Consider the following 27,334-nt stretch of genomic DNA (forward strand, 5'->3'; position numbering starts at 1 on the left):
CTTCCTCTTATATTACTCTCCAGTCTTTCACACATCCCTTCAATATCGTTAGGTTTGGAGAGGACTAAGAGATGTTGCTCTTAGTGCTGCTCCCAGACAATTATTATCTCTCCCTTCTCATTAAAAACAGCCAGCTTTTGCTTGTTAGGTCATCCAGCTGCTTTAGTCATTTCCAACCATATCAGTCCCTCATATCCTTTGAAGACTCCAGCCCTTGGCTAATGTTCACTCTTTACCAACTCTTGTCATAATACTTAGTGATTTCAATATGTTCATAGATGATCCTTCTATTAATAGCCTGTCCTCTCAGTGTATTAACCACTTTCCTCTAGTGAGCTTGTCTTTTACCCTACCCTACCTAGCCCTTCTTCCTTTGGCCAAATCCTTTACCTCATCATTTTGAATAACTGCATTTTTCTATAACCAACCTTTCAAATACGACATTCTCCAACCACCATTTCTATCTTTTCACTTCACCACTCACATATACAACAATCCAACAACCCTTTGAACTCCCCTCACTCCTCAGACCTGTAACTGTCTTTGCTGCTGCTGCTGCTAAGTTGCTTCAGTCGTGTCCAACTCTGTGCGACCCCATAGACGGCAGCCCATCAGGCTCCCCCGTCCACGGGATTTTCCAGGCAAGAATACTGGAGTGGGTTGGCAGTGCCTTCTCCAGTAACTGTCTCTAGATTCTATTAAATTTCCACTGTCCTTCATCCCTTTGTATCTTCAATTTCTTCTGTACCCACCTAAAATTGTCAGTCACTTACACCCTTATCTATAATTCTGGTTAAATTCAACTCACATGCACACAGATGGCAAGAGAAAAAATAAAGCCATGCTGACTAGTATTATCTCAAGTGAACCTTTGTGCCAATTAGCCATCACACTATATGTATTTCCATAGCTAAGTCCCTTTGCAAACTAAAAGATATCCATCCACCAAGGAAAAGGTTACAACAATTTTTTCCTGTCTTTAACATCATCAATTATTCAGTCTTTCCACCAGCTTATTCCCAGCATTCAAACACTTCATTACCTGACCCCAACCTCCCCCACTGCTTCATTTCTCCACCAAGACTGCCAGGAGAAATATCAATAACCTCAGACGTAAACGAACTGCCTACACTCAGATGTAAAAGAGTTCACATTTCTCTAGGTATTTTCTGCGGAATCCACTGCAGACATTAGTGTCCATCATCTCTAACAGCCTGTCAGGTCATCACTGTATTTTACATGACTAAAGCAAATGGTTGCCGGTATTTGCTTCAGGGTCTTAGCATTTTCTGCTCCCTTTGCAGGTAATGCTACTCCCACTAGTGGCTCACTCCTTCAAGTCTTTAATGTTGATTCTCAGTGAGTCTTCTCTAGCTATAAAACTGCCTTGTTTTCTTCTTCTTCTTAGCTCTGTCTACTATATTACATAGTATATATTTCATATACATGTACGTATACGGTACATATAGGGTTTCCCTCATAGCTCAGTTGGTAAAGAAACTGCCTGCATTGCAGGAGACCTTGGTTTGATTCCTGGATTAGGAAGATTTGCTGGAGAAGGGATAGGCTACCCTCTCCAGTATTCCTGGGTTTCCCTTGTGGCTCGGCTGGTAAAGAATCCCTGCAATGAGGAAGACCTGGGTTAGATCCTTGGGTTGGGAAGATCCCCTGGAAAAGGGAACGGCTACCCACCCCAGTATTCTGGCCTAGAGAATTCCCCTTGTATAGTCCATGGGGTCGCAAAGAGTCTGACACGACAATTTACTGTGTGTGTATATGCATTTATGTATTCTCTCTCTACACACACACAGACAATATTTTTCCCTTGCCAACTACAAAGTACCCCATCACGAGTGTAGGAATTTTGTTCGTTCATTTCAGTGGCTGGCCCAGTGTCTACGTAGTAGGAAAGCAAACATTTCTATTGAATGAAATGTGAAAATGAATTTAAATATAGTAAATAAATTTCCTACAGGTTATAACAACTTTAGGAGTCTTTGCAAGTTACCAATACATTATAGTGACAGTTAAACACTAAAGTATATTATTTTTAAAAATCACCCAAAATGAGACAAACATCGTATGTAACAGAGTTACATTAATGGATAGGTTCACTTTACCTCTTTATAACTTTTAGAAACTCATCTAAAGATCAGCATAAGAAAATAAGTGATTTACGGACTGCTACCAAAAAAGCTATCATTCTAGAAGAGACAACTCCCAAGAGACTGAAGATTCTTCAGCTATTAAAAATAATAAAACTAGAGATCATACAAATTATGGTGAATGAGCATGATGAATTCCCCTGCAGGGGATAAATCTTCATTGATTTATCAATGAAACTGTTTACAATAAGGTTTATTTCTGCCAAACTACCAAATTGTTTTAACTGCTATTTCAAACCATTTAAAAAACCAAATGACTGTAGAAGATGATTTTTATAAAATAAAACATACTAGAGATGGTTAATGGAGAAGGCAATGGCACCCCACTGCTGTACTCTTGCCTGGACAATCCCATGGATGGAGGAGCCTGGTGGGCTGCAGTCCATGGGGTCGCTAAGAGTCAGACAAGACTGAGCGATGTCACTTTCCTTTTCACTTTCATGCATTGGAGAAGGCAATGGCACCCCACTCCAGTGTTCTTGCCTGGAGAATCCCAGGGACGGGGGAGCCTGGTGGGCTGCCGTCTATGGAGTCACACAGAGTCGGACACGACTGAAGTGACTTAGCAGCAGCAGCAGAGATGGTTAATAAGCTGATTTATATTTTAAAATGATAAATTATAATGCAGTTAAGAAAAATGAATACAGATTCTTTGTAGAACTATTAATTAACAGAGCAAAGTGTAGACACTATTGTTAATTAAATTTCTATGTAAGTTTCAAGAATTGGGAAGAAGGATCCCCTCCTTTCTTTTTCAGTGAGAAAGCTACAGTACAGGAAAGCTTGGAGGGGAAGACTGTAGTTACAGACTCCTAGGAGCAAACAGGGATCTGAAGCTATCTCAAATCTGAAAACAAACTGTTGAAAACAGGTACTTAAACAATGACCTCTATCATCCTTCCAGCTGAAAGGAAAAAAGGAAGTGAGACATTTATAGAAAGCATTTGTAGTCTAAAGAAACTTAAGTTGAACAGTCATGTCCGATTCTTTGCAATCCCATGGATTGTAGTCTATCAGGCTCCTCCGTCCATGAGATTCCCCAGGCAGGAGTACTGGAGTGGGTTGCCATTTCCTTCTCCAGGGGATCTTCCCGACCCAGGGATTGAATCATCCATCTGCTTTACCGTCTGAGCCACCAGGGAAGCAAAGTCTTAACCACTGGACCACCAAGGAAGTCCCAGGAATTTTCCCGATAGCTCAGCTGGTAAAGGATCCACCTACAATGCAGGAGACCCTGGTTCGATTCCAGGGTTGGGAAGATCCGCTGGAGAATGGAAAAAGCTACCCACTCCAGTCTGGCCTCAAGAACCAGCCCATGGAATCGGACAGGACTGAGCGACTTTTCACTTTGTAGTCTAAAACCAAAATTATTTTAACACCCTGTGAAAGCATATGAAAACGAATGATGCTTATGTCATGTGAAATATTATAAAATTCTATGCTATTGCAGGTTATTAAATTTATAAAACGTGCAAGTCGGGAGTGGGGCACAAATCTGATTTCAGAGTCTTAAACTGAAGACAATTAGAAGGGACGCTAAATTAATATAACTTTATCCTTGCCCCATACCAGCAATTGCATTAAATATTCTTCCTAAAAATATTTTTTACAGGGGGAACACGGATTTTAACTTAAACAAAAACAAACAACACTTTTTGGTTCAGATAAGACAAGAGCCCTTGGTTAATACTGACAAAAACGAAGCATTATCGTCAAGTAGCTGGTATAGAATGCATATTTTCAGAATCAGGGACAAAAGTACTGAGGACTGCAAAACAGATGCCACTCTCATAAACGCAGTTAGCAGTCCCGCGGAAGAGAAAGCACCCCTCCCCCCAATAAAACCAAATACAGTATTTTGACAGTTACTTCTCTCACCGATTTTACCATAAAAAATGAGAAAGCCTGCTTAGGTAGTTTATGGGATGTGGGAATTGACTTTAGCCGTCGCGCCCACGATGCAAGAACCACTGAAGGGGAAATAAAGGTACTTTCAGTAAAGACATAGAACCTGATCTCCAGGGGTTTAAGATATGATAACGGGGAAATCGAAGAAATCACCAAGTGTCATAAAAACTACTGCGAAATGCAAAATGCGTTCAACTGGGAGATTATTTGAGATCACCATGGTGACAGCAGAGTACAAGCCGCTGTGAGAAAAGTCTGGCCATCATTTCTATAAAGACTGGGAGTGGACGAGGAGGATCCGACTTCTTGGCGGTAAGATGCCGTGACTCATTCCACAATCCCCAAACCGCGAAGAAAAGGCTTCCACCTGTGCCAGAAGAGCCGGGGCAATAGGGGACGCTCTAAGTTATAAAGGCGGCTTTCATACAGACTCAGGGCTAGGGGCGGCGCGGGGTCAAGGCGGGAGTGGAGGCGGCGGGGAGTGGACCACCGAGAGAATGGCACCTATATCCACTTCCATGTCCCCTGGCGGGGGTGGCGGGCCATAGCGGCCGAGAGCCGGGTCAGCTGCAGGGAGAGGGCGAGGCGCCCCCAGCGCTCGGCGGCACCCGCGCTCCGGCGGTCCCAGCTGTCTCGTCCAAGCCGGCTGCCACGCGCCGCTGCCGCCGCCACCTGAGGCCTAACCAAAGGCTCTCGGAGAATGTCCCCACGGTGTTCAGACCGTGGCTGACTGCAGCTAAAGGCCAAACCCCTCCAGGCTATTCACGTACCTGGAGAAACAGATTCCCCTGGCGAGGGGAACGCAGAGATCAAATCGGCGCTCGCTTTTCACTTCACAGCCACACAGCGTGTTCCTGCGGCCACCGGCCAAAATGGCGGTGCCCAGCCGCCGCCTCACGCATGCCACAAGGACGTAACGCGCGTGCGCGCCAGGGCGCGCCAGGCGGAGCTGTGGAAAGAGGCGGCTGGGACTGACGTCATTGTACTGCGACCCCAGGGACATCTCTGGGGAAGCTAGGCGGGCCTGGGAAGCCGAGTGGGAGTGGCGCGGAGCTGCGGCGGATCCAGGAAAACCGAGTGGCGGCAAGCAGAGTCCGCAAGCTGTAAGTGTGTGGACTTTCCCCGACGGGGAGAATGGTTCTAGCTTAAGCGAACACCTCTTCTGCATTGTCAGTCTTCTTTTACGCCATTTCCTGAAGGCCCTTGGGTCAGAAATGGATCTTTAGAGGTGGCCCATTTTAGCACTTCTGGCAGAGGTGTCAAGCAGAACCGACAGAGTCTGGACCAGACACTGCTCGCGGTGGCTTTCTCTCCTTGACCTTAGCTCCTGAACGGAATGGCCCGGAACCCATTCTTCTTCGAGCTCCGTGTTTTTTCCACTTGGTGGCATCCAGTGCCAAGTTCGGCAGGTGAATTCTGCTCCGAAATAGAGATGGGCCTTTTCTGCTCCAAAATAGAGATGGGCCTTTTGGGGGGACAGTTTGACATTTTTGGACATTTGAACATGTGACCGTAGGTTTAATTGCCTCATCTTAGATCTTACTTAACTTGTAGGTGGGAATACTTTAGTTTATTATTGAACCTATCCATTCATCCATGTACTCATTCAGAAAACTGCTAACAGATCGTTTAAGCCTCAGTCCTTTCCAGTTTGTAGTTCAGTGTCTGGTATTATTTAAAGAGTATCAAGTTTGAAGAGTTAGGGAACAACTGAGATCTGACAGAAGGTGAATATCAAAGAGACACTGTGCAAACCTTCTGGGCCACGTTCATAATAGCATGTATGTATAACGATGTTTAGTAGTTGAAACTTTGCATTGCTGAAGCAATCTTACATGTTGTTCACTATCCTGGATGGTCCCCCCGCCCCACACACACACATTTGGACACAGTTACCAAGATTAACTAACAAAAGGTGTGAAGGATGAAGTAAACTTGTGGTTTAGAATAGGCCCGTTACTTCTAGGCATTAAAGGCATTCTTCTAACTTTATGTTCTATGGTAAGAGCACATGTAATTGGAATTTTTGACAATTAATGAAGAGATGCGATTTTTCTCTGCATCACTTAATGGATTATATAAGATGTAGACCAATATTTACATACTCCAGGATTAAGATTTCAGTCTTTTTTAGGGAAAAAACTGCATTTGAATTGAAATTTTTGCTCATGGAGGTACAGAACTGCACAGCATTATAGAGTTACACATCAGCCCCTTTAGCAGGAAAGGGGAAAGCCCAGACCCCTTGAAAGTCTAGACTAGTTAAAGGCGAGCCTTGAGTTGACATCCTGATCCTATAGCGTTCTGACTACTGTATTTTGCTGCTTTGCACAACTTGTAAGTTACATTGTAGAAACAAAATGTTGCATTGTAGAAACAAGACTGAATTCTAAGGCCTTTTAAATTGCAGTGGTTATGTCAACTGCTTTCGAAAATAGATGGTTACTATCCAGGTTACATTAGTGATACACTGGCTGTTAAACTTTTACCATTTGTAGAAAGATGCTCAGGTCCTGGTGTAATGTGAATATTCTTTTTTTCTGCATAGAATATTTTTAAAATGACCACACCAAACAAGACACCTCCTGGTGCTGACCCTAAGCAGTTGGAAAGGACTGGAACAGTACGGGAAATTGGGTCACAAGCTGTTTGGTCACTCTCATCTTGTAAACCAGGTAAAACAAAACAGAAAGAAACTGTTGTGTTAACTGCTGAAAGTTTCCTTGTACACTGGACTGACTTTAATATTCATTTTGTTTAGATGTGTGTGTGTGTATGTGAGTCACTCAGTCGTGTTTGACTCTTGGTGACCCTTAGCTCGCCAGGCTCCTCTGTCCATGGAATTCTCCAGGCAAGAATACTGGAGTGGATTGCTATTCCCTTCTCCAGGGCATCTTCCTAACCCAGGGATTGAACCCACGTCTCCTGCATTAAATGCAGATTCTTTACAGTCTCAGCCACCAGGGAAGCCCTTTGTTCAGAGGCTTTATTTTAATTTTAAAGTCTAATTGGATTTTCATTTGTTACATATCTCTTCTTAATTGCTTTACTAGTATCCACTTCAGTTTAACTGCACATGTTATAAGGTCCCTTTATCCTCTCCTCTTTTTGCTATGATTTAGTTACTTGGTTAGCATTTTTTTGACTATTTCTCTGGATGGGATAAATGAATGATACATTTTTTTTGCGTGATTATATATCCCCAAATAACTATTTTACTCTTGGTTGCAATAGAATTCTCTTTCTCTCTTTTTTTCCCCCTAGTGTGATAAAGTTTTTTTTTTTTTTTCTATTTTGAGAAAGGTGTCACTTCAGACTTTGGCTAGGATGAAGTTGAATTAATTCTCCCCATTTAATGTGTAGTATTGAAGCTAGAACTCACATCACCAGAGACTGAGAATTTCTTTATGGATTTAACACTGCATCCTTTTCCTGGACCTAAAGCAAAATAAATCCATAGTGCTTTACACATTTGCGTGTCATCCTTATACAGGGGCCATGCTAATCTGGCTATCATTCCAATTTTAGCGTATGTGCTGTCAAAGCAAGCCCTGGGATAGAATTCTTGAGTGGCAGTCCTTCTCTCAAAAAGTTGGGCGTGCTAGTTTACCACTTCCTTTTTATCATGTTGCAAGTAAGATGGTGTATATCTGTCTTACTTGCTAAGTAACTTGTTCTTTCTTTCTATTGATTCTTAGAGTTCAAGACTTTTGCCAGTATACATGTGTATCTTTTCTCATCCATATAGCCTGTAATATGATAGGCATTTTCAATCTGTAGACTCAAGCTCAGAGAAAGTTTTTTAGCTTAAGGAATTTCAATGATAATGGTATTGATTCAGTAGTTATATTTCTCTCAGAGAGCTCTACTATTTACACATTAAGACTCCTGAAACCATCTTCCCAACCCAGCCTCTTCTGTTTCCCCTTAAGATTCTTTTCTCTCTCTTTTTATGAGTAATTTGAGGTATAATTTAGTTAAGAAAATCTCACCCTTTTTGTGTGTATAGTTATATGAATTTTAACAAGCACATCACAAATTAAAGCACCATCACAATTAAACATAGATTATTTTCATCATTTAAAGAAATTTCCTCATGTCTCTTTGTAATCAATCTTTTGCCCCGTCCCAGACCACTGACAACTTGATCTGTTTTGTGTCTCTTTGGTTTTTACCTTTCTCAGAATGCCATATAAATGTAATCATATTTTATGTAGCTTTTGAGGTCTTACTTCTTCCACTTAGTATAGTACATTTGTGATTGTTCCTTTAGGAGTTGGTTGCTTTTTATTGCTGATTACTATTCCATTGTATGGATGTATCACATTTTGTTACCTATTCACCAGTTAATGGACCTTTAGATTTGTGGTAGTCAGCTTCCCAAACAGTACCAGTGATTCCTGTTTCCTGGTTTTCATGCCCCTCTGATGACCTCTCCCACACTGTGTCAGGGTTAGTCTCTGGGACCAGGAGAACATGGCAGATCGCAGTCTCAGTGTGCAGTTTCTGAGACTAGATCATAAACGACATCGTGGCTCTGCCTGCTCTTGTTTGGATCACACCGTCTAGGGGAACCAGCTCCCATTCTGAGAGGGAGCAAGGGGACCCGTGGAGAGGTGGATGTGGCGAGAGACATGGCCTTCTGACAATAGCCAGTGGAGAACTGGGGCCTCTTGGCAATAGTCATATGATTAAACCACCTTAGAATGGATTGTGAAGTAATGCATGTTTGCTGTTTCAAGGTGCTAAGTTAACTAAGATAAGGTTGCTTCCAATGTTTGGGGATTATGGAGGAAGCTACCATAAACATTCATGTGTAGGTTTTTATGTAGACATATATTTTTATTTTTCTTGATACTTAGGAGTAGAGTGGCTGGGTTAATTTATTTTTATTTCTTCCTTTCCAGTCTATACCTTTTATTTCCTTCTCTTGTCTTATTGCATGAGCTAAGACTTTCAATATGATTTTACATAGAAATGGCAAAAAGGGTTGTTGTTGTTTAGTCACAAGTAGTGTCCGACTTTCTTTTTTTGCAATCCTATGGACTGTAGCCCCCCCAGGCTTCTCTGACCATGGGATTTTCCAGACAGGAATACTGGAGTTGCCATTTCTTTCTCCAAGGGATCTACCCAACTCGGGGATTGAACCAGTATCTCCTGCCTTTAGATGTGGACCTTTTACCGCTGAGCCACCAGGGAAGCCCCAAGTACAGTGTTAGCTGTTGCTTCTTATGGATATATAAAGTTGAGGAAGTCCCCCTAATTTCGGTAGATGTGCTGATAGAGTTTTGCCGTGAATGAATGTTGAATCTGTCAGGTGCTTTCTCAACATCTCTTAGTATGATAATATGGTTTTTCTCATTTAGCCTGTTGTTTTGATGGATTATATTAATTTTAGAACATTAAACCAACTTTGTATACCTGGAATAAATTCCAGTTGATTATGGTGAATAATTTTGTCTATACTTACATTCAGTTTGCTAATATTTTCTTGTGAATTTTTGCATCTGTGTTCATGAGAGATATTATTCTTTAATTTTCCTTTCTTGTAATGTCTTTGTCTGGTTTCATTTTTAGAGTAATGCTACCTTTATGGAACCAGTCAGAAAGTATTCCCTCTGCTTCTATTTTCTGAAGAAAATTCTGGATACTTGGTATTATTTCTTCCTTAAGTTTGACAGAAGTCACCGGTGAAACCACTTAGGCCTAGTGATTTTTTTGAAAGGTTATTAACTTTTGATTCAATTTTTATAATAGATATAGGCTTTATTCAGATTATCTGTTCCTCCTTGTGTAAGTTTTGGTGGATTGCATCTTTCAAGGAATTGGTCCATTATATTTATCAAGTTTGTGGGCTTGGAGCTCCTTATAATACTCTTTTATTACCTTTTTATCCATGGGGTCAATAGTGATGGCCCCTTTTTTGTTTCTTATATTAGTAATTTATGTCTTCTTTCTTCTTTTCATATTTAGCCTGGTTAGAGGTTTATTGCTTTTATTGACCTTTTCCAAGAACCAAGTTTGCAGTATTGGTGATTTTTCTCTATTAATTTCCTGTTTTTAGTTTCATTGATTTTTATTTCTTTTCTGATTTTTATTATTTCTTTCTCCTGCTTATTTTGAATTTAATTTGCTCCTCTTTTTCTAGTTTTCTAAGGTGAACACTTAAATTATTGACTTTAGAGCTTTCTTCTTTTCTAATATATATATATATCTCATGCTATAAATGCAGTAAATTTCAGAAAGCACTGCTTTCTGTTATTGATTTTTAGTTTAATTTTGTTGTGGTCTGGGAGTACAATTTGTATGGTATCTATTTGTTTGAATGTTTTTATGTGTGTTTTATAGCACAAAATGTGGTCCATTTTGGTTAATGTTACACATAGACTTGAGAATAACCATGCATTCTGCTGTCATTGGATGAAGCAATCTATAAATATCGAATTAATATAGCCGATTGATGGTGCTGGTTCAGTTCAATCATACGCTTACTGATTTTCTGCCTAATGGATAAAGGCTTAAGATTCAGAGGCAAAAATTCCTTTAGTGTCCTTGATTTTGTCTCCCTAGTTATCTTTGAATTTCTCTAGAGACTCCTTAAATGGCACCTAAGCTTGCAGTTCTTTGAATTTAACCCACTGATACTATATTGGAGTCCTGTTGATATGGTGTTAAGTTATGGGGAGAATGGAAATGTTCCGTAATCCTGTGATTAGATCTCAGTCTTTTAGTGGGCCTATGTCTGTGCCTGTACCTTTTCAAGTGCTTCTCACCTTTCCTTACCCCACTTTGGTGAGACAAAAAGGCTAGAGGAGGATGGAGTCAGGTGTTTTCCTTTCCCTGCATCAGTGGTGCCGTGCTTTGCTTAGTTGCTCAGTTGTGTCTGATTCTTTGTGACCCCATAGCCTGCAGCTCTCCAGGCTCCTCTGTCCATGGGATTCTCCAGGCAAGAATACTGGAGTGGGTTGCCATTCCCTCCTCCAGGAAATCTTCCCAACCCAGGAATCAAACCCAGGTCTCCCGCATTGCAGGTGAATTCTTCACTGTCTGAGCCACCAAGGAAGCCCCCTGTGTTGGGCTCCGGTGATAAAACAACAGCAACAAAAAAACATATTGGTTAGGCTCTGTTAAAACAGTTTTCCTTTAAGTCAGGCCTTTGTTACAGGAAAGAGAATGCTTTTGGTGTGATTCACAATGATTACCTTCCTCCTCTGTCTGCCTTCTGTAGAATTTCCTGGAGAATTTTCCCAGATGTTTCCCATGAAGAGAAAGAACCTTGTGGCGCTCCTAGAGGTAACATTCCTGAACATGTGGAGCGCTCTCTGAGGCTGGGCATCCAGGTGTTTGCACTCTTTCAGGCTAGTCTGTGCTCAGTCTCCAGCAATTAGTCAATTAGGAATTACTCTTAAATTTTCCCTGTTGTTCAGTTTTCCTACCAGTTGCTAACTCCAGTGATAGTTTCTGCTCCTGGTAAGATGTGATTTTCTATTTTCTGTTTCTTCAGTTTTCTGGGTGGTGGTTTGCCTTGTGACCTCTGTTGGACCTAAATAATTATTGGTTTTCAGTTCAGTTTAGTTCAGTCACTCAGTCGTGTCTGACTCTTTGTGACCCCATGGACTACAGCACTCCAGGCTTCCCTGTCCATCACCAACTCCCGGAGCATACTCAAATTCATGTCCAACGAATCTGTGATGCCATCCAACCATCTCATCCTCTGTCATCCCCTTCTCCTCCCGCCTTCAGTCTTTCCCAGCATCAGGGTCTTTTTAAATGAGTCAGCTCTTCGCATCAGGTGGCCAAAGTATTGGAGTTTCAGCTTTAGCATCAGTCCTTCCGATGAGTATTCAGGGCTGTTTTCCTTTGGGATTGACTGGTTTGATCTCCTTGCAGTCCAAGGGACTCTCAACAGTCTTCTGTAACACCACAGTTCAAAAGCATCAGTTCTTCAGCGCTCAGCTTTCTTTATGGTCCAACTCTCCATGCATGACTACTGGAAAAACCGTAGCTTTGACTAGATGGACCTTTGTTGGCAAAGTACTATCTCTGCTTTTTAATATGCTGTCTAGGTTTGTCATAGCTTTCCTTCCAAGGAGCAAATGTCTTTTAATTTCATGGTTGCAGTCACCATCTGCATTGATTTTGGAGCCCCCCAAAAATAGTCTGTCACTGTTTCAACTGTTTCCCTATCTATTTGCCATGAAGTGAACCAACCATTTGCCATGATCTTAGCTTTTTTAATGTTGAGTTTTTTGAATGTTCAGTTAATTCAGCTTTTTTATTTTTGTTGTTGTGAGAGTGAGAATAACATTCTCCTTGCTCTTTACAAGTCAGGCTCTTTCTCCTTTTTCCTTTAAAATATGTGTATCGTTTTATTTGAAGTGGATTTAATATAGACGTTTTTTGTAAAAATCTAGTCTGACATTCTTTGTCTTATAACTGAAAGTGTTTAGATCATTACACCTAATATACCTATTGGTGAAATTAGATTTAAAACTACTGTCTTGAAATTGGGGGATTTGTCCATTTTTTCCTCTCCTTTTTAACCTGATTTTGGATAAATTCAGTATTTTTTGCGACTCTTTTATCTTTTAACTGACTCATAAGTTATACCTCCTTTTTGAAATTTTTTGAGGAACTGCCTTACGGATTTCACTATATATCTTTGTCACAGTTTATCTTCAAGTAATATACTACTGCTATAGATAAGGCATACAGATCTTTTAACAGTATACTTCCAATTTCTCTCTCCCATCCTTTACACTATTTTGAGATACATTTTATTTTTTGCACATTTAAAACCTTCAGGATACATTGATGCTACTTTTGTTTTAAAAGGTCAGTTATGTTTTGGAGTGATTTAAAAACAAAACCTCTAACTTTTTCAATTTGTAGAACTTTTTATTTCTTTGAACAGATCCAGGTTTCTATCATGGTATCGTGTTCTTCCTGCCTGAAGAACGTTCTTTACAGTTTTTATATTGCAGGTCTAGTAGTAATGTTTGGTTGAAAAAATTTTCATTTTTCTTTTTATTACTGTGGTATATTTTCCCTTGCATGAAATTCTAGGTTAGCATCTAGGTTATCTATCATCTAGCATTCTAGGTTATCATCTCTCTGTTTTAGAGATGATATTCTATATCTTCTGGATTACGTAGTTTCTGAAGAAAAGTCTGCTCTAGTCAATGTGGCTTTTCCCCCCTGCCTTCTTTTAAGATTTTATCTTTAATATTTAGCAGTAAAGATATGAAGTGTGTGTATGTGTTTAATCCTGCTTGAGATTCATTGAGATTCTTGGATCTTCTAGTTTGATGTCCTGCATTATTTTGAAAATTCAGTGCCATTATTTCTTCTGGTTTTTCTTTTGCCCCATCCTCATCTTTCTGGGAATCTAATTATACATATGCTTGTTATTGTTGTTGTTCAGTTACTCAGTTGTATCCAACTCTTTACAACCCCATGGATTGCAGCTCACCAGGCTTCACTGTCCTTCACTACCTCTCAGAGTTAGCGCAAACTCATGTCCATTGAGTCGATGATGCCATCCAACCATCTCATCTTCTGTCGCCCCCTTCTTCTTCTGCCCTCAAATCTTTCCTAGCATCGGGGTCTTTTTCAGTGACGTGGCTCTTCACATCAGGTGGCCATAGTGTTGGAGCTTCAGCTTCACCATCAGTCCTTCCAATAAATATTCAGGGTTGATTTCCTTTAGGATTAACTAGTTTGATTTCCTTGCAGTCCAACGGACTCTCAAGAGTCTTCTCCAGCACCACAGTTTGAAAACATAAACTTTTCAGTGCTCAGCCTTCTTTATGGTCCAACTCTCACATCCGTGCATGACTACTGGAAAAAAACATAGGTTTGATTAGACAGGACCTTTGTCGGCAAAGTGGTATCTCTACTTTTTAAGACACTATCTAGATTTATGATAGCTTTTCTTCCAGGGAGCAAGCATCTTTTAATTTCATGGCTGCAGTCACCAACCACAGTGGTTTTGGAGCCCAAGAAAATAAAGTCTATCACTGATTCCATTGTTTCCCCATCTGTTTGCCATGAAGTGATGGGACTGGATGCCATGATCTTAGTTTTTTCGAATGTTGAGTTTTAAAGCAGCAGAGCAGTTAATTTTGGTAAACCAGTTGGTATTTGTCCCTTTGCTTTAGGTGCTCTATTTTTCCCCCTGTTTTTCCTCTTAGTGTTTTGCTTTGGGTTTTTTAATTGGTCTAGCTTCATTGAGTCTACTACTTCTCTCTTTGGCTTTATTGAATCTACTAATGATTCTGAGGAATCTTTCATCTTTGCTATGTTTTTTATTTATGGCTTTTTCATTTGACCCTTAAAGGAATTTTTCCTGTGTTGAAATTCCCTGTTTCTTTGTTTCATCCACTTTTTCCCCTAAATTCCTTAACATATTGGTCATAGCTATTTAAAGTCCCTTTTTGTTATTTTAAGCATCGTGTTCATCTCTGAGTCTATTTCTAGTGATTGCTTTATCTCTTGATAATGTTTGTTTCTCTTGTTTGTTTGTGTGTCATAAATGCTAAAGTGTAAGTGTGACATTTGTGCTAAGTCATGTCCAACTTCAGTCGTGTCTGATTCTTTGTGACCCTATGGACTGTAGCCTGCCAGGCTCTTCTGTCTATGGGATTCTCCAGGCAGAAATATGGAGTGGATTGCTGTGCCCTCCTCCAGGGGATCTTCCCGACCCAGGGATCGAACCCTCATCTCCTAAGTGTCCTGCATTGGCAGGTGGGTTCTTTACCACTATCACCACCTAGGAAGTCTGTCATAAATGTTTACCAAATGCTAAACTGTGGAAAATTCTGAAAGGGATGGGAATACCAGACCACCTGACCTGCCTCTTGAGAAATCTGTATGTAAGTCAGGAAGCAAGAGTTAAAACTGGACATGGAACAACAGACTGGTTCCAAATAGGAAAAGGAGTGTCAAGGCTGTATATTGTCACCTTGCTTATTTAATTTATATGCAAAGTACATCATGAGAAACGCTGGGCTGGAGGAAGCACAAGCTAGAATCAAGATTGCCGGGAGAAATATCAATAACCTCAGATATGCAGATGACATCATCCTTAAGGCAGAAAGTGAAGAGGAACTAAAGAACCTCTTGATGGAAGTGAAAGAGGAGAGTGAAAAAGTTGGCTTAAAACTCAACATTCAGAAAACTAAGATCATGGCATCTGGTCCCATCACTTTATGGCAAATAGATGAGGAAACAGTGACAGACTTTATTTTTTTGGGCTCTAAAATGCAGATGGTGACTGCAGCCATGAAATCAAAAGGCACTGGCTCCTTGGAAGAAAAGCTATGACCAACCTAGACAGCATATTCAAAAGCAGAGACATTACTTTGCTAACAAAGGTCCATCTAGTCAAAGCTATGGTTTTTCCAGTGGTCATGTATGGATGTGAGAGTTGGACTCTAAAGAAAGCTGAGCTCCAAAGAGTTGATGCTTTTGAACTATGGTGTTAGGGAAGACTCTTGAGAGTCCCTTGGACTGCAAGGAGATCCAACCAGTCCATCTAAAGGAAATCAGTGCTGAATATTCATTGAAAAGATTGATGCTGAAGCTGAAACTCCAGTACTTTGGCCACCTGATGTGAAGAACTGACTCATTTGAAAAGACTCTGATGCTGGGAAAGATTGAAGGCGGAAGGAGAAGGAGATGACAGAGGATGAGATAGTTGGATGGTATCACTGACTCAATGGACGTGAGTCTGAGTAACTTCCAGGAGTTGGTGATGGACAGGGAGGCTTGGCATGCTATGTTCCATGGGGTCACAGAGAGTCGGACACAACTGAGCGACTGAACTAAGCTGAACTGAAACATTAGTAGCTATTGAAAAAAATGGTATTTACACTCTGAAATGATAACCTCTTTTCTACTGTCAGACTTTTATAGTGGAAGTTGAGTAAGGAATTGACCTGGGTTTTAGATTGTTGGTTTTTTGTTTTTTTTTTTTTTCGGTCTGTTTTGTTATAGTTACCTTCAGATTCCTCTAAAGATTCCAGTTTGTGGCAGGGGCAGTTGTGCCAGAGGAGTTTTCTTAGTGTTCCTCTTCCGTAATCGTTTTCAGTTCTCTCTCTATCCCTGGGCTTCAAGGGTGTCTGTCTCCATGCTCTTGCCCTGCCTCCAGTGGTAAAATGTGATAGCTGTTACTCAGTGCAGAGGCTCAGAGGCAGGACTTCCCTGTTTTTCTAGTCCAACTTCAATCCTAGATAGCTCTTGGGTGCCTGGTCTCCAGAGTGGGACCTTCTCAGTGTTTTGGTTCCTCCTACCTATGATAGCGAAACTCTGGTCTTTGTGGCTCAGCTGGTAAAGAATCCGCCTGCAACTTGGGACACCTGGGTTCGATCCCTGGGTTGGAAGATCTCCTAGAGAAGGGAAAGGCTACCCACTCCAGTGTTCTTGCCTGGAGAATTCCATGGGCTGTACAGTCCATGGGCTCGTAAAGAGCTGGCACAACTGAGCGACTCTCACCTTACTTTCACCTACGATAGGGAAACTCCGATCTTTCCTAGGGGAGAGTTTTCTGTCCTGTCCCAGAGGAAGGAGTGTTTCCTGCTCCTTTTCCAAGCATATAGGGTTTTTTCCTTTCCTTCTCTCCCAGCAAGTCTGGATCTGTTCTGTGTGCTGGAGTCAGCAGGTCTGATTCTCTTCCCTTAGCAGCTTAAGTTCTTTTCTGTAGGAGAGAAGGCTTTGAGGGGAGGATGGTTTTTGCTTTTCCTGCAGTGGCAGTCAGTCCCGTCCTCCATGCTTGCACCACTGACTTCCCAATTTCCTGTTCTCCCCGCAAAGTGTCCTCTTATGTGCACAGTGAGGGCTCTTAGAAAAGAATCTGAGAGTGTGAATTCACCTTGTGTTTGAGACTCCCAGGGCTGCTGTTCTTTTATGATAACCCATACTTAGCCTCTAGCAGTTTGTTAAAGTTCTACCTGATTCCCGTTTCATGTGTGTATTGAGTCGCTGTTCCTTCCTCCCATGCTCTACCACAGTTGGGAGTGGCTGTCCATCCTTTCTCTCTCAACCTGCAAACTGATCCTTCTTGGGTTTCAGGGTATTTGGTTGCTGCATAGTTTTAAGTGCTCATGTCTCCAAGAAAATTTATGAGATTTTAGTTTATCTAGCCATTTTTTGTTGTTTGAGTAAGGGTTGTGCCTTTTTATAGCTTCATAAGTTCTAGACTGCTTCAGAAGTTTCTAACATTCTTTCTAACACCAAATGTTTCTGTGAATTTGCTCAAATTGAGTATCTTCTGTTGCTTTCCTTAGTAGCATAATTCAGCTGGTGCCATGCCAATCTCAGTGACAGGGTAGAAATCAGTGCCAGTTCACACTGTTTTATGCTGGGCTTGGCAGAGGGCAGCACATGGAGGTCATTAGTTCCCTGGAGATGCCCCCACTGTCTGACGTCTTGGGGCTGCAGGGCAGAACAATAGCTGACACTGCCGGAAGAATGGTGAGATCGCTTGAAATCGTGTTGGGTGGGAAGGGCATGAAATTCATCAGTGCACTGTCGCGTGTTTCGTTTCTGTGACTTCCGGCTTTGGGCTCATCAGTGAGATATAATTATATGATTATCGTTTTATATGGTATGAATGACTGAATACTCATTAATGAGAAACAGCCTGAGAAAGTTGTTTAACTTTCAGTTTGGTTCTTTATAGTAAGATGTTTTTCAGTTTAAGTCTGTAGACAGTTGCTGAAATCTCTAACAGTGTTAGAGATTAAAAAATAAAAAAAGACCTTATTGTCAAGGAGTTCACAGTCTAGTGGAGAAAGTAATAATTAGTCATTATTATACAATGTAGTCATGTATAACTTTTAGAGTGAGGTTCTGTTTTAAGTACTTTGCATGTATAAACCATCTCAATAAAGTCTCTGAAAGTCATATGAAGTATTATTTACTGTTATTTTCTAAAATCATTTTCCAAATCAGGAAACTAGAGACCAGAAAAATTAAGTAACCTGGCAAATATCACCTGGTAAGTGGGGATGCTGGGATTCAAGGCAGCCAGTCTGCACTGGGTCGTACTGCTTTCCACTAAGTGGGCTCAGTGCAGGGTGGCCAGAGAAGGGGCCAGGAGGATCAGGGACGTGTTCATGGAGATGACTCACATCTGGAGTGAGGGGGTAAGGTAGAATGTCACTGAGGAAGGACCTGAGGGCAAGAGGAACGGTCTGTGCAAAGATGTACAGCCTAGCTGCTATGAATACATGGTGCTTTCAAAGAATTGTGAATAGTCAGCGAGAGAGCAGAGCAGAACAGAGCAGAGGAGCATAGGTGGAACTAGTTAGGAAGAGACCTGATCAGAGGGGACTTTATTAAACTGTTCATCAGTTCAGTTCAGTCACTCGGTCGTGTCCGACTCTTTGCGACCCCATGAATCGCAGCACGCCAGGCCTCCCTGTCCATCACCAACTCCTGGAGTTCACTCAGACTCAGGTCCATCTAGTCGGTGATGCCACCCAGCCATCTCATCCTCTGTCGTCCCCTTCTCCTCCTGCCCCCAATCCCTCCCAGCATCAGAGTCTTTTCCAATGAGTCAGCTCTTCACATGATGTGGCCGAGGTACTGGAGTTCCAGCTTTAGCATCATTCCTTCCAAAGAAATCCCAGGGCTGATCTCCTTCAGAATGGACTGGTTGGATCTCCTTGCAGTCCAAGGGACCCTCAAGAGTCTTCTCCAACACCACAGTTCAAAAGCATCAGTTCTTCGGCACTCAGCCTTCTTCACAGTCCAACTCTCACATCCATACATGACCACTGGAAAAACCATAGCCTTGACTAGACGGACCTTAGTTGGCAAAGTAATGTCTCTGCTTTTGAATATGCTATCTAGGTTGGTCATAACTTTTCTTCCAAGGAGTAAGCGTCTTTTAATTTCATGGCTGCAGTCACCATCTGCAGTGATTTTGGAGCCCCCCAAAAATAAAGTCTGCCACTGTTTCCACTGTCTCCCCATCTATTTCCCATGGAGTGATGGGACCCGATGCCATGATCTTCATTTTCTGCATCTCATTGTATATACAGTATGTGCCGCTGAACAATTTTAGCACAGCAGCACAGTGTTCACAATTTGAGAATTGTGGAGGATGGCCTGAAGTGAGGCAAGATTCGAGGTAAAGAACTGAGTTAAGAGACATGTGGTAATTCAGGAGAGCACTGATAGAAGGGAGAATTTTAATAAACTTCCAAAATGTTAGTATCAGTCTTCGGGAGATACAGGTTTACCTCACTGCTGTAGCATGGTTGGTGGTAGATGGCTTTGCAAAACTGTCATTGTTTTCTTTGGAAATATTCAGTATCTCACTCAGATGATAGTTGAAATGGATTTAGTAGATTCAGCTTAATACATATCAGAAAATTATGTTTTTTTAAAAATTATTTATTTTAATTGGAGGGTAATTACAGTATTGTAGTGGTTTTTGCCATACAGTAACATGAATCAGCCATGAGAAAATTACATTTTAATTAGTATAAGTTATTGTGATTTTAATCAGGAAGAACTACATAGGATAGTTTTCCATTATCTGGAATGACTGGATAATTTAGAATTCTGGGTAAATTTAATTTTTGATTAATCAGATGTTAATCAGAAACACTTGGTTTCAAAATGTATACGACTTTTGACAGTATTTTTAAGTTGTCTCTTTTTCTTGTCACATTAAGTATGGCACTGTAGTTGTTGTTCAGTTGTTCAGTCTGACTTTTTGTGACCCCGTGGACTTCAGCCTGATAGGTTTCCCTATCCTTCACCATCTTCCAGAGCTTGCTCAAACTCATACCATCCATTGAGTCAGTGATGCCATCCAACTCGCTCATCCTCTGTCAACCCCTTCTCCTGCCCTCAATCTTTCCCAGCATCAGAGTCTTTTCTAATGAGTCTGCTCTTCGCATCAGGTGGCTGAAGTATTGAAGTTTCAGCTTCAGCATCAGTCCTTCCAATGAATTTTCAGAATTGATTTCCTTTAGCATTGACTGGTTTGATCTCTTTGCACTCCAGGGGACTCTCAAGAATCTTCTCCAACACCATAATGCAAAAGCATCAGTTTGTGGGCTCTCAGCCTTGTTTATGGTCCAGCTCTCACATCCATACATGACTACTGAAAAAATGATAACTTTGACTATACGGACCTTGGTCTGCAAAGTAATGTCTCTGCTTTTAATACGCTGTCTAGTTTTGTCATAGCTTTTCTTCCAAGGAGCAAGTGTCTTTTAATTTCATGGCTGCAGTTACCATCTGCAGTGATTTCGGAGCCTGGGAAAATAAAGTCTCTTACTGTTTCCATTGTTTCCCCATCTGTTTGCCATGAAGTGATGGGACTGGATGCCATAATCTTAGTTTTTTTAAATGTTGAGTTTTAAGTCAGCTTTTTCACTGTTCTCTTTTACCTTCATTAGGAGGCTCTTTAGTTCTCCATCGCTTTCTGCCATAAGGGGAGTGTCATCTGCATATCTGAGATTATTGATATTTCTCCTGGCAATCTTGATTCCAGCTTGTGCTTCATCCATCCCAGCATTTTGCATGATGTACTCTGCATAGAAGTTAAATAAGCAGGGTGAGAATATACAGACTTGAAGTACTCCTTTCCCAATTTTGAACAAGTCTGTTGTTCATATCTGGTTCTAACTGTTGCTTCTTGACATAGTAAACTTAATAAAACCTGTTTTATTTCTGAGGATTTTGTAGGACATGTGGGTCATTCTTATTATCAGCTTGTAAAAAGTTTAAGAAACTGGGTTTGAATACATACTTTAGAATATATTTAGAAGTTTTTCTTAAAAAATTAAAACCAACAACCAAGAAAAGGTGGTCCTAATAACTTTTGTGTGCAAATATGTTTTCTTTTGACCTGAAAGGAATGGACTGTTAGATATTTCTCCAACAAAGGGGTTTATTCAGCATTAGCAGAAAATTGCAGTTTGGGGGTCTGCAGCCATGGCAAGCCACATGTAAGTTCCCATGTGACAGGGGAAGGAGCATACTTTAGTAAAGAAAAGGAAGCGGGGGGAGTCTATAGTAAACGAAGAATCCATGGCTTTTCATTGGCTGAGTCCCTGCCAGGGAAGAGCGAGAGTCTTTCTTCTTCCTCTTTGGCTCTGCTGTGGTCCCAGGGCATGTCAGCTCTCCCTTCTGGTCCCCCAGCTCTGTTTAATTGAGGTTTCTGTTTAATGTTTCACATTTCCCTCTTTTGATTGAGCTCTTTCCCGTTTGGTGGCGCAAGGTGAATCATACGAATCCAAGAGTCTGTTTCTTAGAGTTTGTTGGCGCAAAGATTGGTTAGCAGTACCTGATAGGGTCCTTTCCAGCAATGTCTAAGAGAGTTATTCTGGAGGTATGTTTTGCAATAGATGAAATCTTTAAGTTGTAAGGTATGATGCTTAAGGTCTTCGTCTCCCAGGAGCACACTGTGGAAAGGTTGCTGTACCAAAGCAGGGTTATTCTTAATAGAAGCAGTTAGGCCTTTGCAGTACTGGAGCGCCTCTCCTTATATTGGTTGTGGGTCAGAAGATGCAGGAGCCAAGTGCACTGGGCATCTCATGATTATGTCAGAGGGCGAGAGTTTATGAGTGGGTCTCAGACTTAGAAGGACCAATCACAGTGCTTCTGGCCACAGTATTTGGAGGGACTGTACAGATTTTGCCAGTTGAGTCTTAATGCCTTTTGTGCATTCAACTAAACTAGATGATTGAGGGTGGTAAGCATGATACGAGTGCTATAAGACTGACCAAGCCATGTCGACTTGTTGAAATACCAGGCCAGTATATTGGGTTCTTCACTCACTGTAAAATTGAGAAGAACCTCTAAGGTAGGGATAATCATTTGCTAAATGGCTTAAGCCACAGAAAAGGAGTAGCTTATATGCAAGGCTTCAGTCTTATAAAAAAACATACAGACCATGACTAAAACATTTATATCAGTGAGACAGAAGAAGTTATATGTGACCCATTTGCTAGACCTCAAATGGTCCATTAAGCAGTTTAATATGTGTAGGAGCAGTACAAACAAGCTTCCCTGGATTGTACTTCAAACAAGTGGGACAAGTGAGGTAGGCACTCTTTGTAGCCTTCTTAATGTGTTCTCACCAGTATTGATGCATGAAGACTCTCATTGTGTCAGTAGATCAATGCTACAGTGGTGGGGAGTGAGAATTTGAGTCTCTAGTAAAACTGGATTATTGTTTGGTTGAAACCAGAGCTTTCTCTTGTTATCAAACAGTTACTGAATTTTCAGTCTTGTTTTTTTCTTTTCTGAGGCCAACTGTTGGGCTTTTCTAGACAGTTTTTCTAAATTACCATTTGGAGAAATATCCTTGTAAACTATGACAGAGGGCTGACTGCAATGGCAGCATTCCTGCAAAAATATCAGCAAGGTGATCTCCCTTCGTTTCCAGAGAGTCATATTTAGAATTCCCCCAAATCTTAATAGCTAAAGCAGAGGTAAGTATTGCATTCAATAATTTCTGAACTTAGGGGCCATTTTAAATTTTATTTCTGCTGTAATTAAGGAAATCATGTTGGTTTCACAACATTTCAGAATCATGAGCTACTCTGAAAGCATATCTACTGTCACTAAATATCGGCAGCTTTGTCCTCGGTTAAAGTACGGGATCATGTAAGAGTAGAGAATTCAGCCTTTGGGGCTGAAGTAGCCATAGTAAAGATGCTGCCTCAGCAGCATCAAGAGGAATTGTAATTGCTTACCCAGCACAGTATTTCCCATTGTCACCCTTTAAATAGCCATCAGTGAACCATGAGAAGTCAGAGTTACCTAGAGGAATTTACTGTAGGTCATCATAAGGAGTCAGGATGTGGTCTGTCAGCATTAAGCAGTTGTGAAGGACTTCATTAGTGACAGGAGCAAAGAGTCCTGGGTTCAGGCTTTTACAGTGCAAGAGAGTTGTGTGAGGAACAGTGTACAAAGGACTTTTTAGAAGGTGAGGCAGCGGATTGAGAATTCAGGAGCGCTCCTACTGCATCAGGTACCAAAGTGGTTGAAGGGGATTCCACAGTGATTGTTTTGCTGACCTGAACCAAAAGGGCAGTGGCTGCAGTTGCTGTAAGGCAAGTGGAGAGTGTCCCTCTGCCACAGGGGTTAAGGCTGAGAGCTTTAAGTGGTGGCTCTTTTCCTGTGAGAAATCTTGAGAAGGAGCGCAAAGAAGCAAATCATTCAGAACCCCCAGGGAATTTTATGTCATCCAGACCAGCCTTTGGGATTTGTGAGAAAAAAAGAAGGACCCTTAGTAAAACCCTGAGGCTTTATTATCTAGGTGACTTGTATTTCTTCCCAAATGAAGGCAAAAAGGTATTGGCTCACTTCATCAGCTGGAGTGCACTGCATAAATCAGTTGATGCTGCTAAGTCACTTTAGTCGTGTCCGACTCTGTGCGACCCCATAGACAGCAGCCCACCAGGCTCCACCATCCCTGGGATTCTCCAGGCAAGAACACTGGAGTGGATTGCCATTTCCTTCTCCAGTGCATGAAAGTGAAAAGTGAAAGTGAAGTCGCTCAGTCGTGTCTGACTCTTGGTGACCCCATGGACTGCAACCTACCAGGCTCCTCCATCCATGGGATTTTCCAGGCAAGAGTACTGGAGTGGGGTGCCATTGCCTTCTACAGCATAAATCAGTTACAGTTAAAGAATTTATTCCTGATGGGAATGGATGTTAGTAACATACAAGGATTAAAAACAGCAAGATGTTCAGGGATAAATAACAGTGTTGCTTATTGCTAGTAGGTCCTGGACAAACCTCTACCAATAAAATGGGAGTTTTACAGAGATAATGAGGTCTTGAACCTTATAATCTTGTATTAGACTTTATGCCTTGAAAGACATTTTTACTTACAAGGTATTGATTAATTCTAGGAAGAGGTTTTGAGGAGTTGTTTGAATCTTGATGGGAGATATGCTAGGAATTCGTTAGTATCAGTTGACGATTTTGCCCATAAGGAAGGTAGTAGTTGATTTAATAGGGATAAAATGCTCGGTATTTTTGAAATCTGCTCTAGTACCATCAGAGATGGAGCAAACAAAAGATGTCAAAGGGTCATTTAATTAAATCATTTAATTAAAGGGTCATTTAATTAACTGTTAAGGGTCAAAGGGTCATTTAAATTCAAAATGTAATTATTTTGAATTAAATAACTGAATTGAAATAATAATAATTGAAATAATAATTGAATTATTAATTAAATTAAATAATACTTTGTTATTTTGCTGCTGTCAGTGTCTAATAATTTTTCCCTTTTGGAAAAAAGAAAGAAATCTTGGCATGATAACTGTCTAAGAAGTCTTGGCCCCTAATAAATGAATAGTGGTGGAGGAACTGAGGGGAAAAAAAGTCTTAACTCTTCAAAGGGCCTAGACAAAAGGGAAAAGTTCAGGAACCTCCTGAGGATGATCAGAGATCCCCATTATTTGAACTGGTTTATTAGTTCTCTGAGACAGAGGCTGTTTTATAGTAGTAGGGTATAGAGAGTGGCTCCACTGTCAGGACTGGAAGAGATTCCTTTCCATTCTGGAGAAATGTTTCTCCAGACTGACTGAGAGGATTGAGAAGAGTCCCTGTAGCTCCTCAGACCCCTATCATGGAAAATTGGGAGGACACTGGAAAGGCTGATTAGAGGGCGGAAAGCACCTAAAGTGCTTACATTTGGAATAGTCTTTTTTCCAGTGTTGTAGCTCTTTGCAATAGTAGCAGAAACTTGGAGGGTTTTGGTCCTGTCTGGGAGCCTTCATTTGCTAGAATTGAAAATTAAGAATTTAGGCAGTCTTCCTTTGAGATGACTCATCTAAAATGCAAGAGAACTAGCTCACCAGATTAACTGTATCTGGAGTGAACATAGTTTTACATTCTATCCTGGTCCTTTTTACTAGAAGGGCCAGAGTCAGCCCGTTAAACAGAAGTAGAGGTGACCTGAGTGGGATCAACATTCAGATGGAAGGCCAGAATTTTCTTTAGAAACAATTAGAAGTTGATTATAATAATCATAAGGAGGTTCATCAGATTTTTGTGTGCAAGTCTGAATTTTGTTCCAATCAACAGGCTTTGGAAAAGCCCCGGGACTGGCTCAGTGAAGCTGTTTATCGGTTGCTTGAGGCTGGTCACATAATAAGTTGTCAGGATGGTCTCCCAGTTGTAATTCTAGAGACCTTTCAGGATTTTCCCAGTTAGTGGTTTTCATCCAGTGCTGGCCCTGGCCTTCACCAGTTATCTTTGAACTAGTTGATAGGAATCAGAGAAACCAGGTTGGTAAATTTTAATGACTGTATTAAATTCCTTAGCGAATATGTAAGAATCTTCAATTACTTTGGGATCATTTTTGGCTTGGGATCAGTTTGGCTTGCAGTTCAGTTTTGGTCTGGGGAATATAAGAAATTAAGGGTTTAATGTATATTATATGTGAAATAGATCACCAGTCCAGGTTCGATGCATGAGGCCAGGTGCTTGGGGCTGGTACACTGGGATGACCCAGAGGGATGGGATGGGGAGGGAGGTGGGAGGGGGGCTCAGGATGGGGAACACATGTACACCCAGGGCTGATTCATGTCAATGTATGGCAAAACCCACCACAATATTGTAGTTAGCCTCCAGTTAAAATAAATTTTAAAAAAAATAAAGAGAAGACAGAGAAATTAGGGGTTTAGCCTCTAGATCCTTAGGCGGCTTAAAGAGGAACATTCTGACAAATTCTAAAGAAAAGGGAGTTGGCAGAGTTTAAGAGACAAGGGGAAGGTTGGCGAGAGAATTAGTATGGGGGAACTAAAGGAACAGAGGAGGTGTCGTCAACACAGAAGAGAAAGAGGAAGATGGCACCAGAGATGGAGTCTAGCCACAGGAGCTGCGGGAGGGTGACAAGATGGTGTCTGAAGTGGTGCCTATGAGCAGCCAAGGAAGAAGAGCCTGAGGCCTCAGGAGCCATTTTATCTTTCTTTAATCATTTATTTGCCTCAGTTCACCTTAAAATTTGATTTTGCAGAGAGACCATTTTAGACTCCTCATAATGTTGCGGAGCCTCAAAATACCAACCAAAATAAGCATTACACTCAGTTCTGGAAATTTTTGAGCTATTGTAGTCCAATTCGGCTCTTAAGGAAATTAAGTTAGGAATCTCAAAAGTTCTCTGTAATGGCCGTTAATATTCTAAATTGCCTTTGGTCAAGTTGGTCCATTTAGTTAGAAATGTGCCTGAGGAAGGACTTGGGCTTTTAAACATAAAATCATCTGGAGTCCTCCCAGGGGGCGGACACACTCAAAATATTTAAATAGCTAGGATCTCATTTCTCTGAAGTTTTTCTCTGGAGTAAAAGAACAATTTCCAAACAGCTTACAGCACAGACAGCTCAATTCAAACAACTTGCAGGCTAATTCCAGCCAGTTTGAAGGAGACAGCTTGGTTTGGAGGAGACAGGCCAAAGACTTTTTTTAAGCCAGTTTCCAGAGGAAAGCCCCTTCCAAAGGAGTAGGATGAAGAAAACTGGAACAGTTTCAGGGAAACAGCCCCTGTTCCCAAATGAATGGGCCAAAGGTATTTTCAGCCAGCTTTGGTTGAAACAGTCTGATCTCAAAATTAGAGTGACTTGCCAAATGAATACTTGTATATAAAACAAAGCCTTAACTGAAGAGATGAAGCCTTAACCGAAGAGATGAAGCCTTAACCAAAGAGATGAAACCTTAAGATAGATCCCAAATAAAGCCTGGAGAGCTTCAAATGCAAAGGGCATGTGCTCAGAATCCAAGAGAGAGACTTACTTTCATACTCCAGGGTCAGCAAGAAAGCAGTGAGTGGGTTCACGGTGGGTATTGCACCTGTTTGCTCACCAGTCCTGGACCTTTGGGGGCTCTTCCCCAGTCCCTGTGTGGGCCACTTCTCAGAACAAATATTTCAGAATATTTGTTCTGAAATAAATATTCTGCCAGATATTTCTCCAGCAAGGATGGGTTTGCTTAGGATCAGCAGAGTATTGCAATTCAGGGTCTGCAACCACAGTAAATCATGTGCAAGTTCCCACAGTGAAGGGAAGTAGTACCCTTTATAGGGAGGAAAAAGAAGTGGAGAGGGCTTTAATAAACAGAAAGCCCATGGCTTTTCACTGGCTGAGTCCTTGCCAGGAAAGGAGAGGAGTCTTTCTTCTTCGTTTTGGTTCTGCTATGGTCACAGGGTGTCAGAACTCCCCCTCTGGTCTCCCAACTCTGTTTAATTGAAATTTCTGTTTATTAATTTTTTATGCTTCTAAGAA

The 27,334-nt window shown here is 41.2% G+C and overlaps 2 protein-coding genes and 1 pseudogene across 9 annotated transcripts in view; 1 reads left to right on the forward strand and 2 right to left on the reverse strand.

Moving 5' to 3' along the window:
* ABCE1 (ATP binding cassette subfamily E member 1) overlaps positions 1 to 4,967 on the reverse strand; it is a 30,609-nt gene extending 25,642 nt beyond the window's left edge. The window contains exon 1 of the mRNA XM_004017222.5: positions 4,844 to 4,967. The gene's annotated coding sequence lies outside the window, so the exon portion shown is untranslated. The remainder of the gene's footprint in view (positions 1 to 4,843) is intronic.
* A 140-nt stretch (positions 4,968 to 5,107) lies between these two features.
* ANAPC10 (anaphase promoting complex subunit 10) overlaps positions 5,108 to 27,334 on the forward strand; it is a 136,637-nt gene continuing 114,410 nt past the window's right edge. For 7 of the 8 annotated variants that reach the window (XM_060400994.1, XM_004017223.6, XM_060400992.1 and 4 more), the window contains exons 1-2: positions 5,108 to 5,176; positions 6,622 to 6,748. In XM_060400994.1, coding sequence (XP_060256977.1) covers positions 6,634 to 6,748 — 115 coding nt within the window. In that variant the 5' untranslated portion in view covers positions 5,108 to 5,176; positions 6,622 to 6,633. Of the gene's footprint in view, positions 5,483 to 6,621; positions 6,749 to 27,334 lie in introns of all 8 variants that reach the window. The other variant, XM_012097422.5, reaches the window with a different exon arrangement.
* LOC114108935 (U6 spliceosomal RNA) lies at positions 7,522 to 7,621 on the reverse strand (annotated as a pseudogene).

The sequence above is a fragment of the Ovis aries genome, chromosome 17, assembly GCF_016772045.2.
Source record: "Ovis aries strain OAR_USU_Benz2616 breed Rambouillet chromosome 17, ARS-UI_Ramb_v3.0, whole genome shotgun sequence".
Lineage (NCBI taxonomy): Eukaryota > Metazoa > Chordata > Mammalia > Artiodactyla > Bovidae > Ovis > Ovis aries.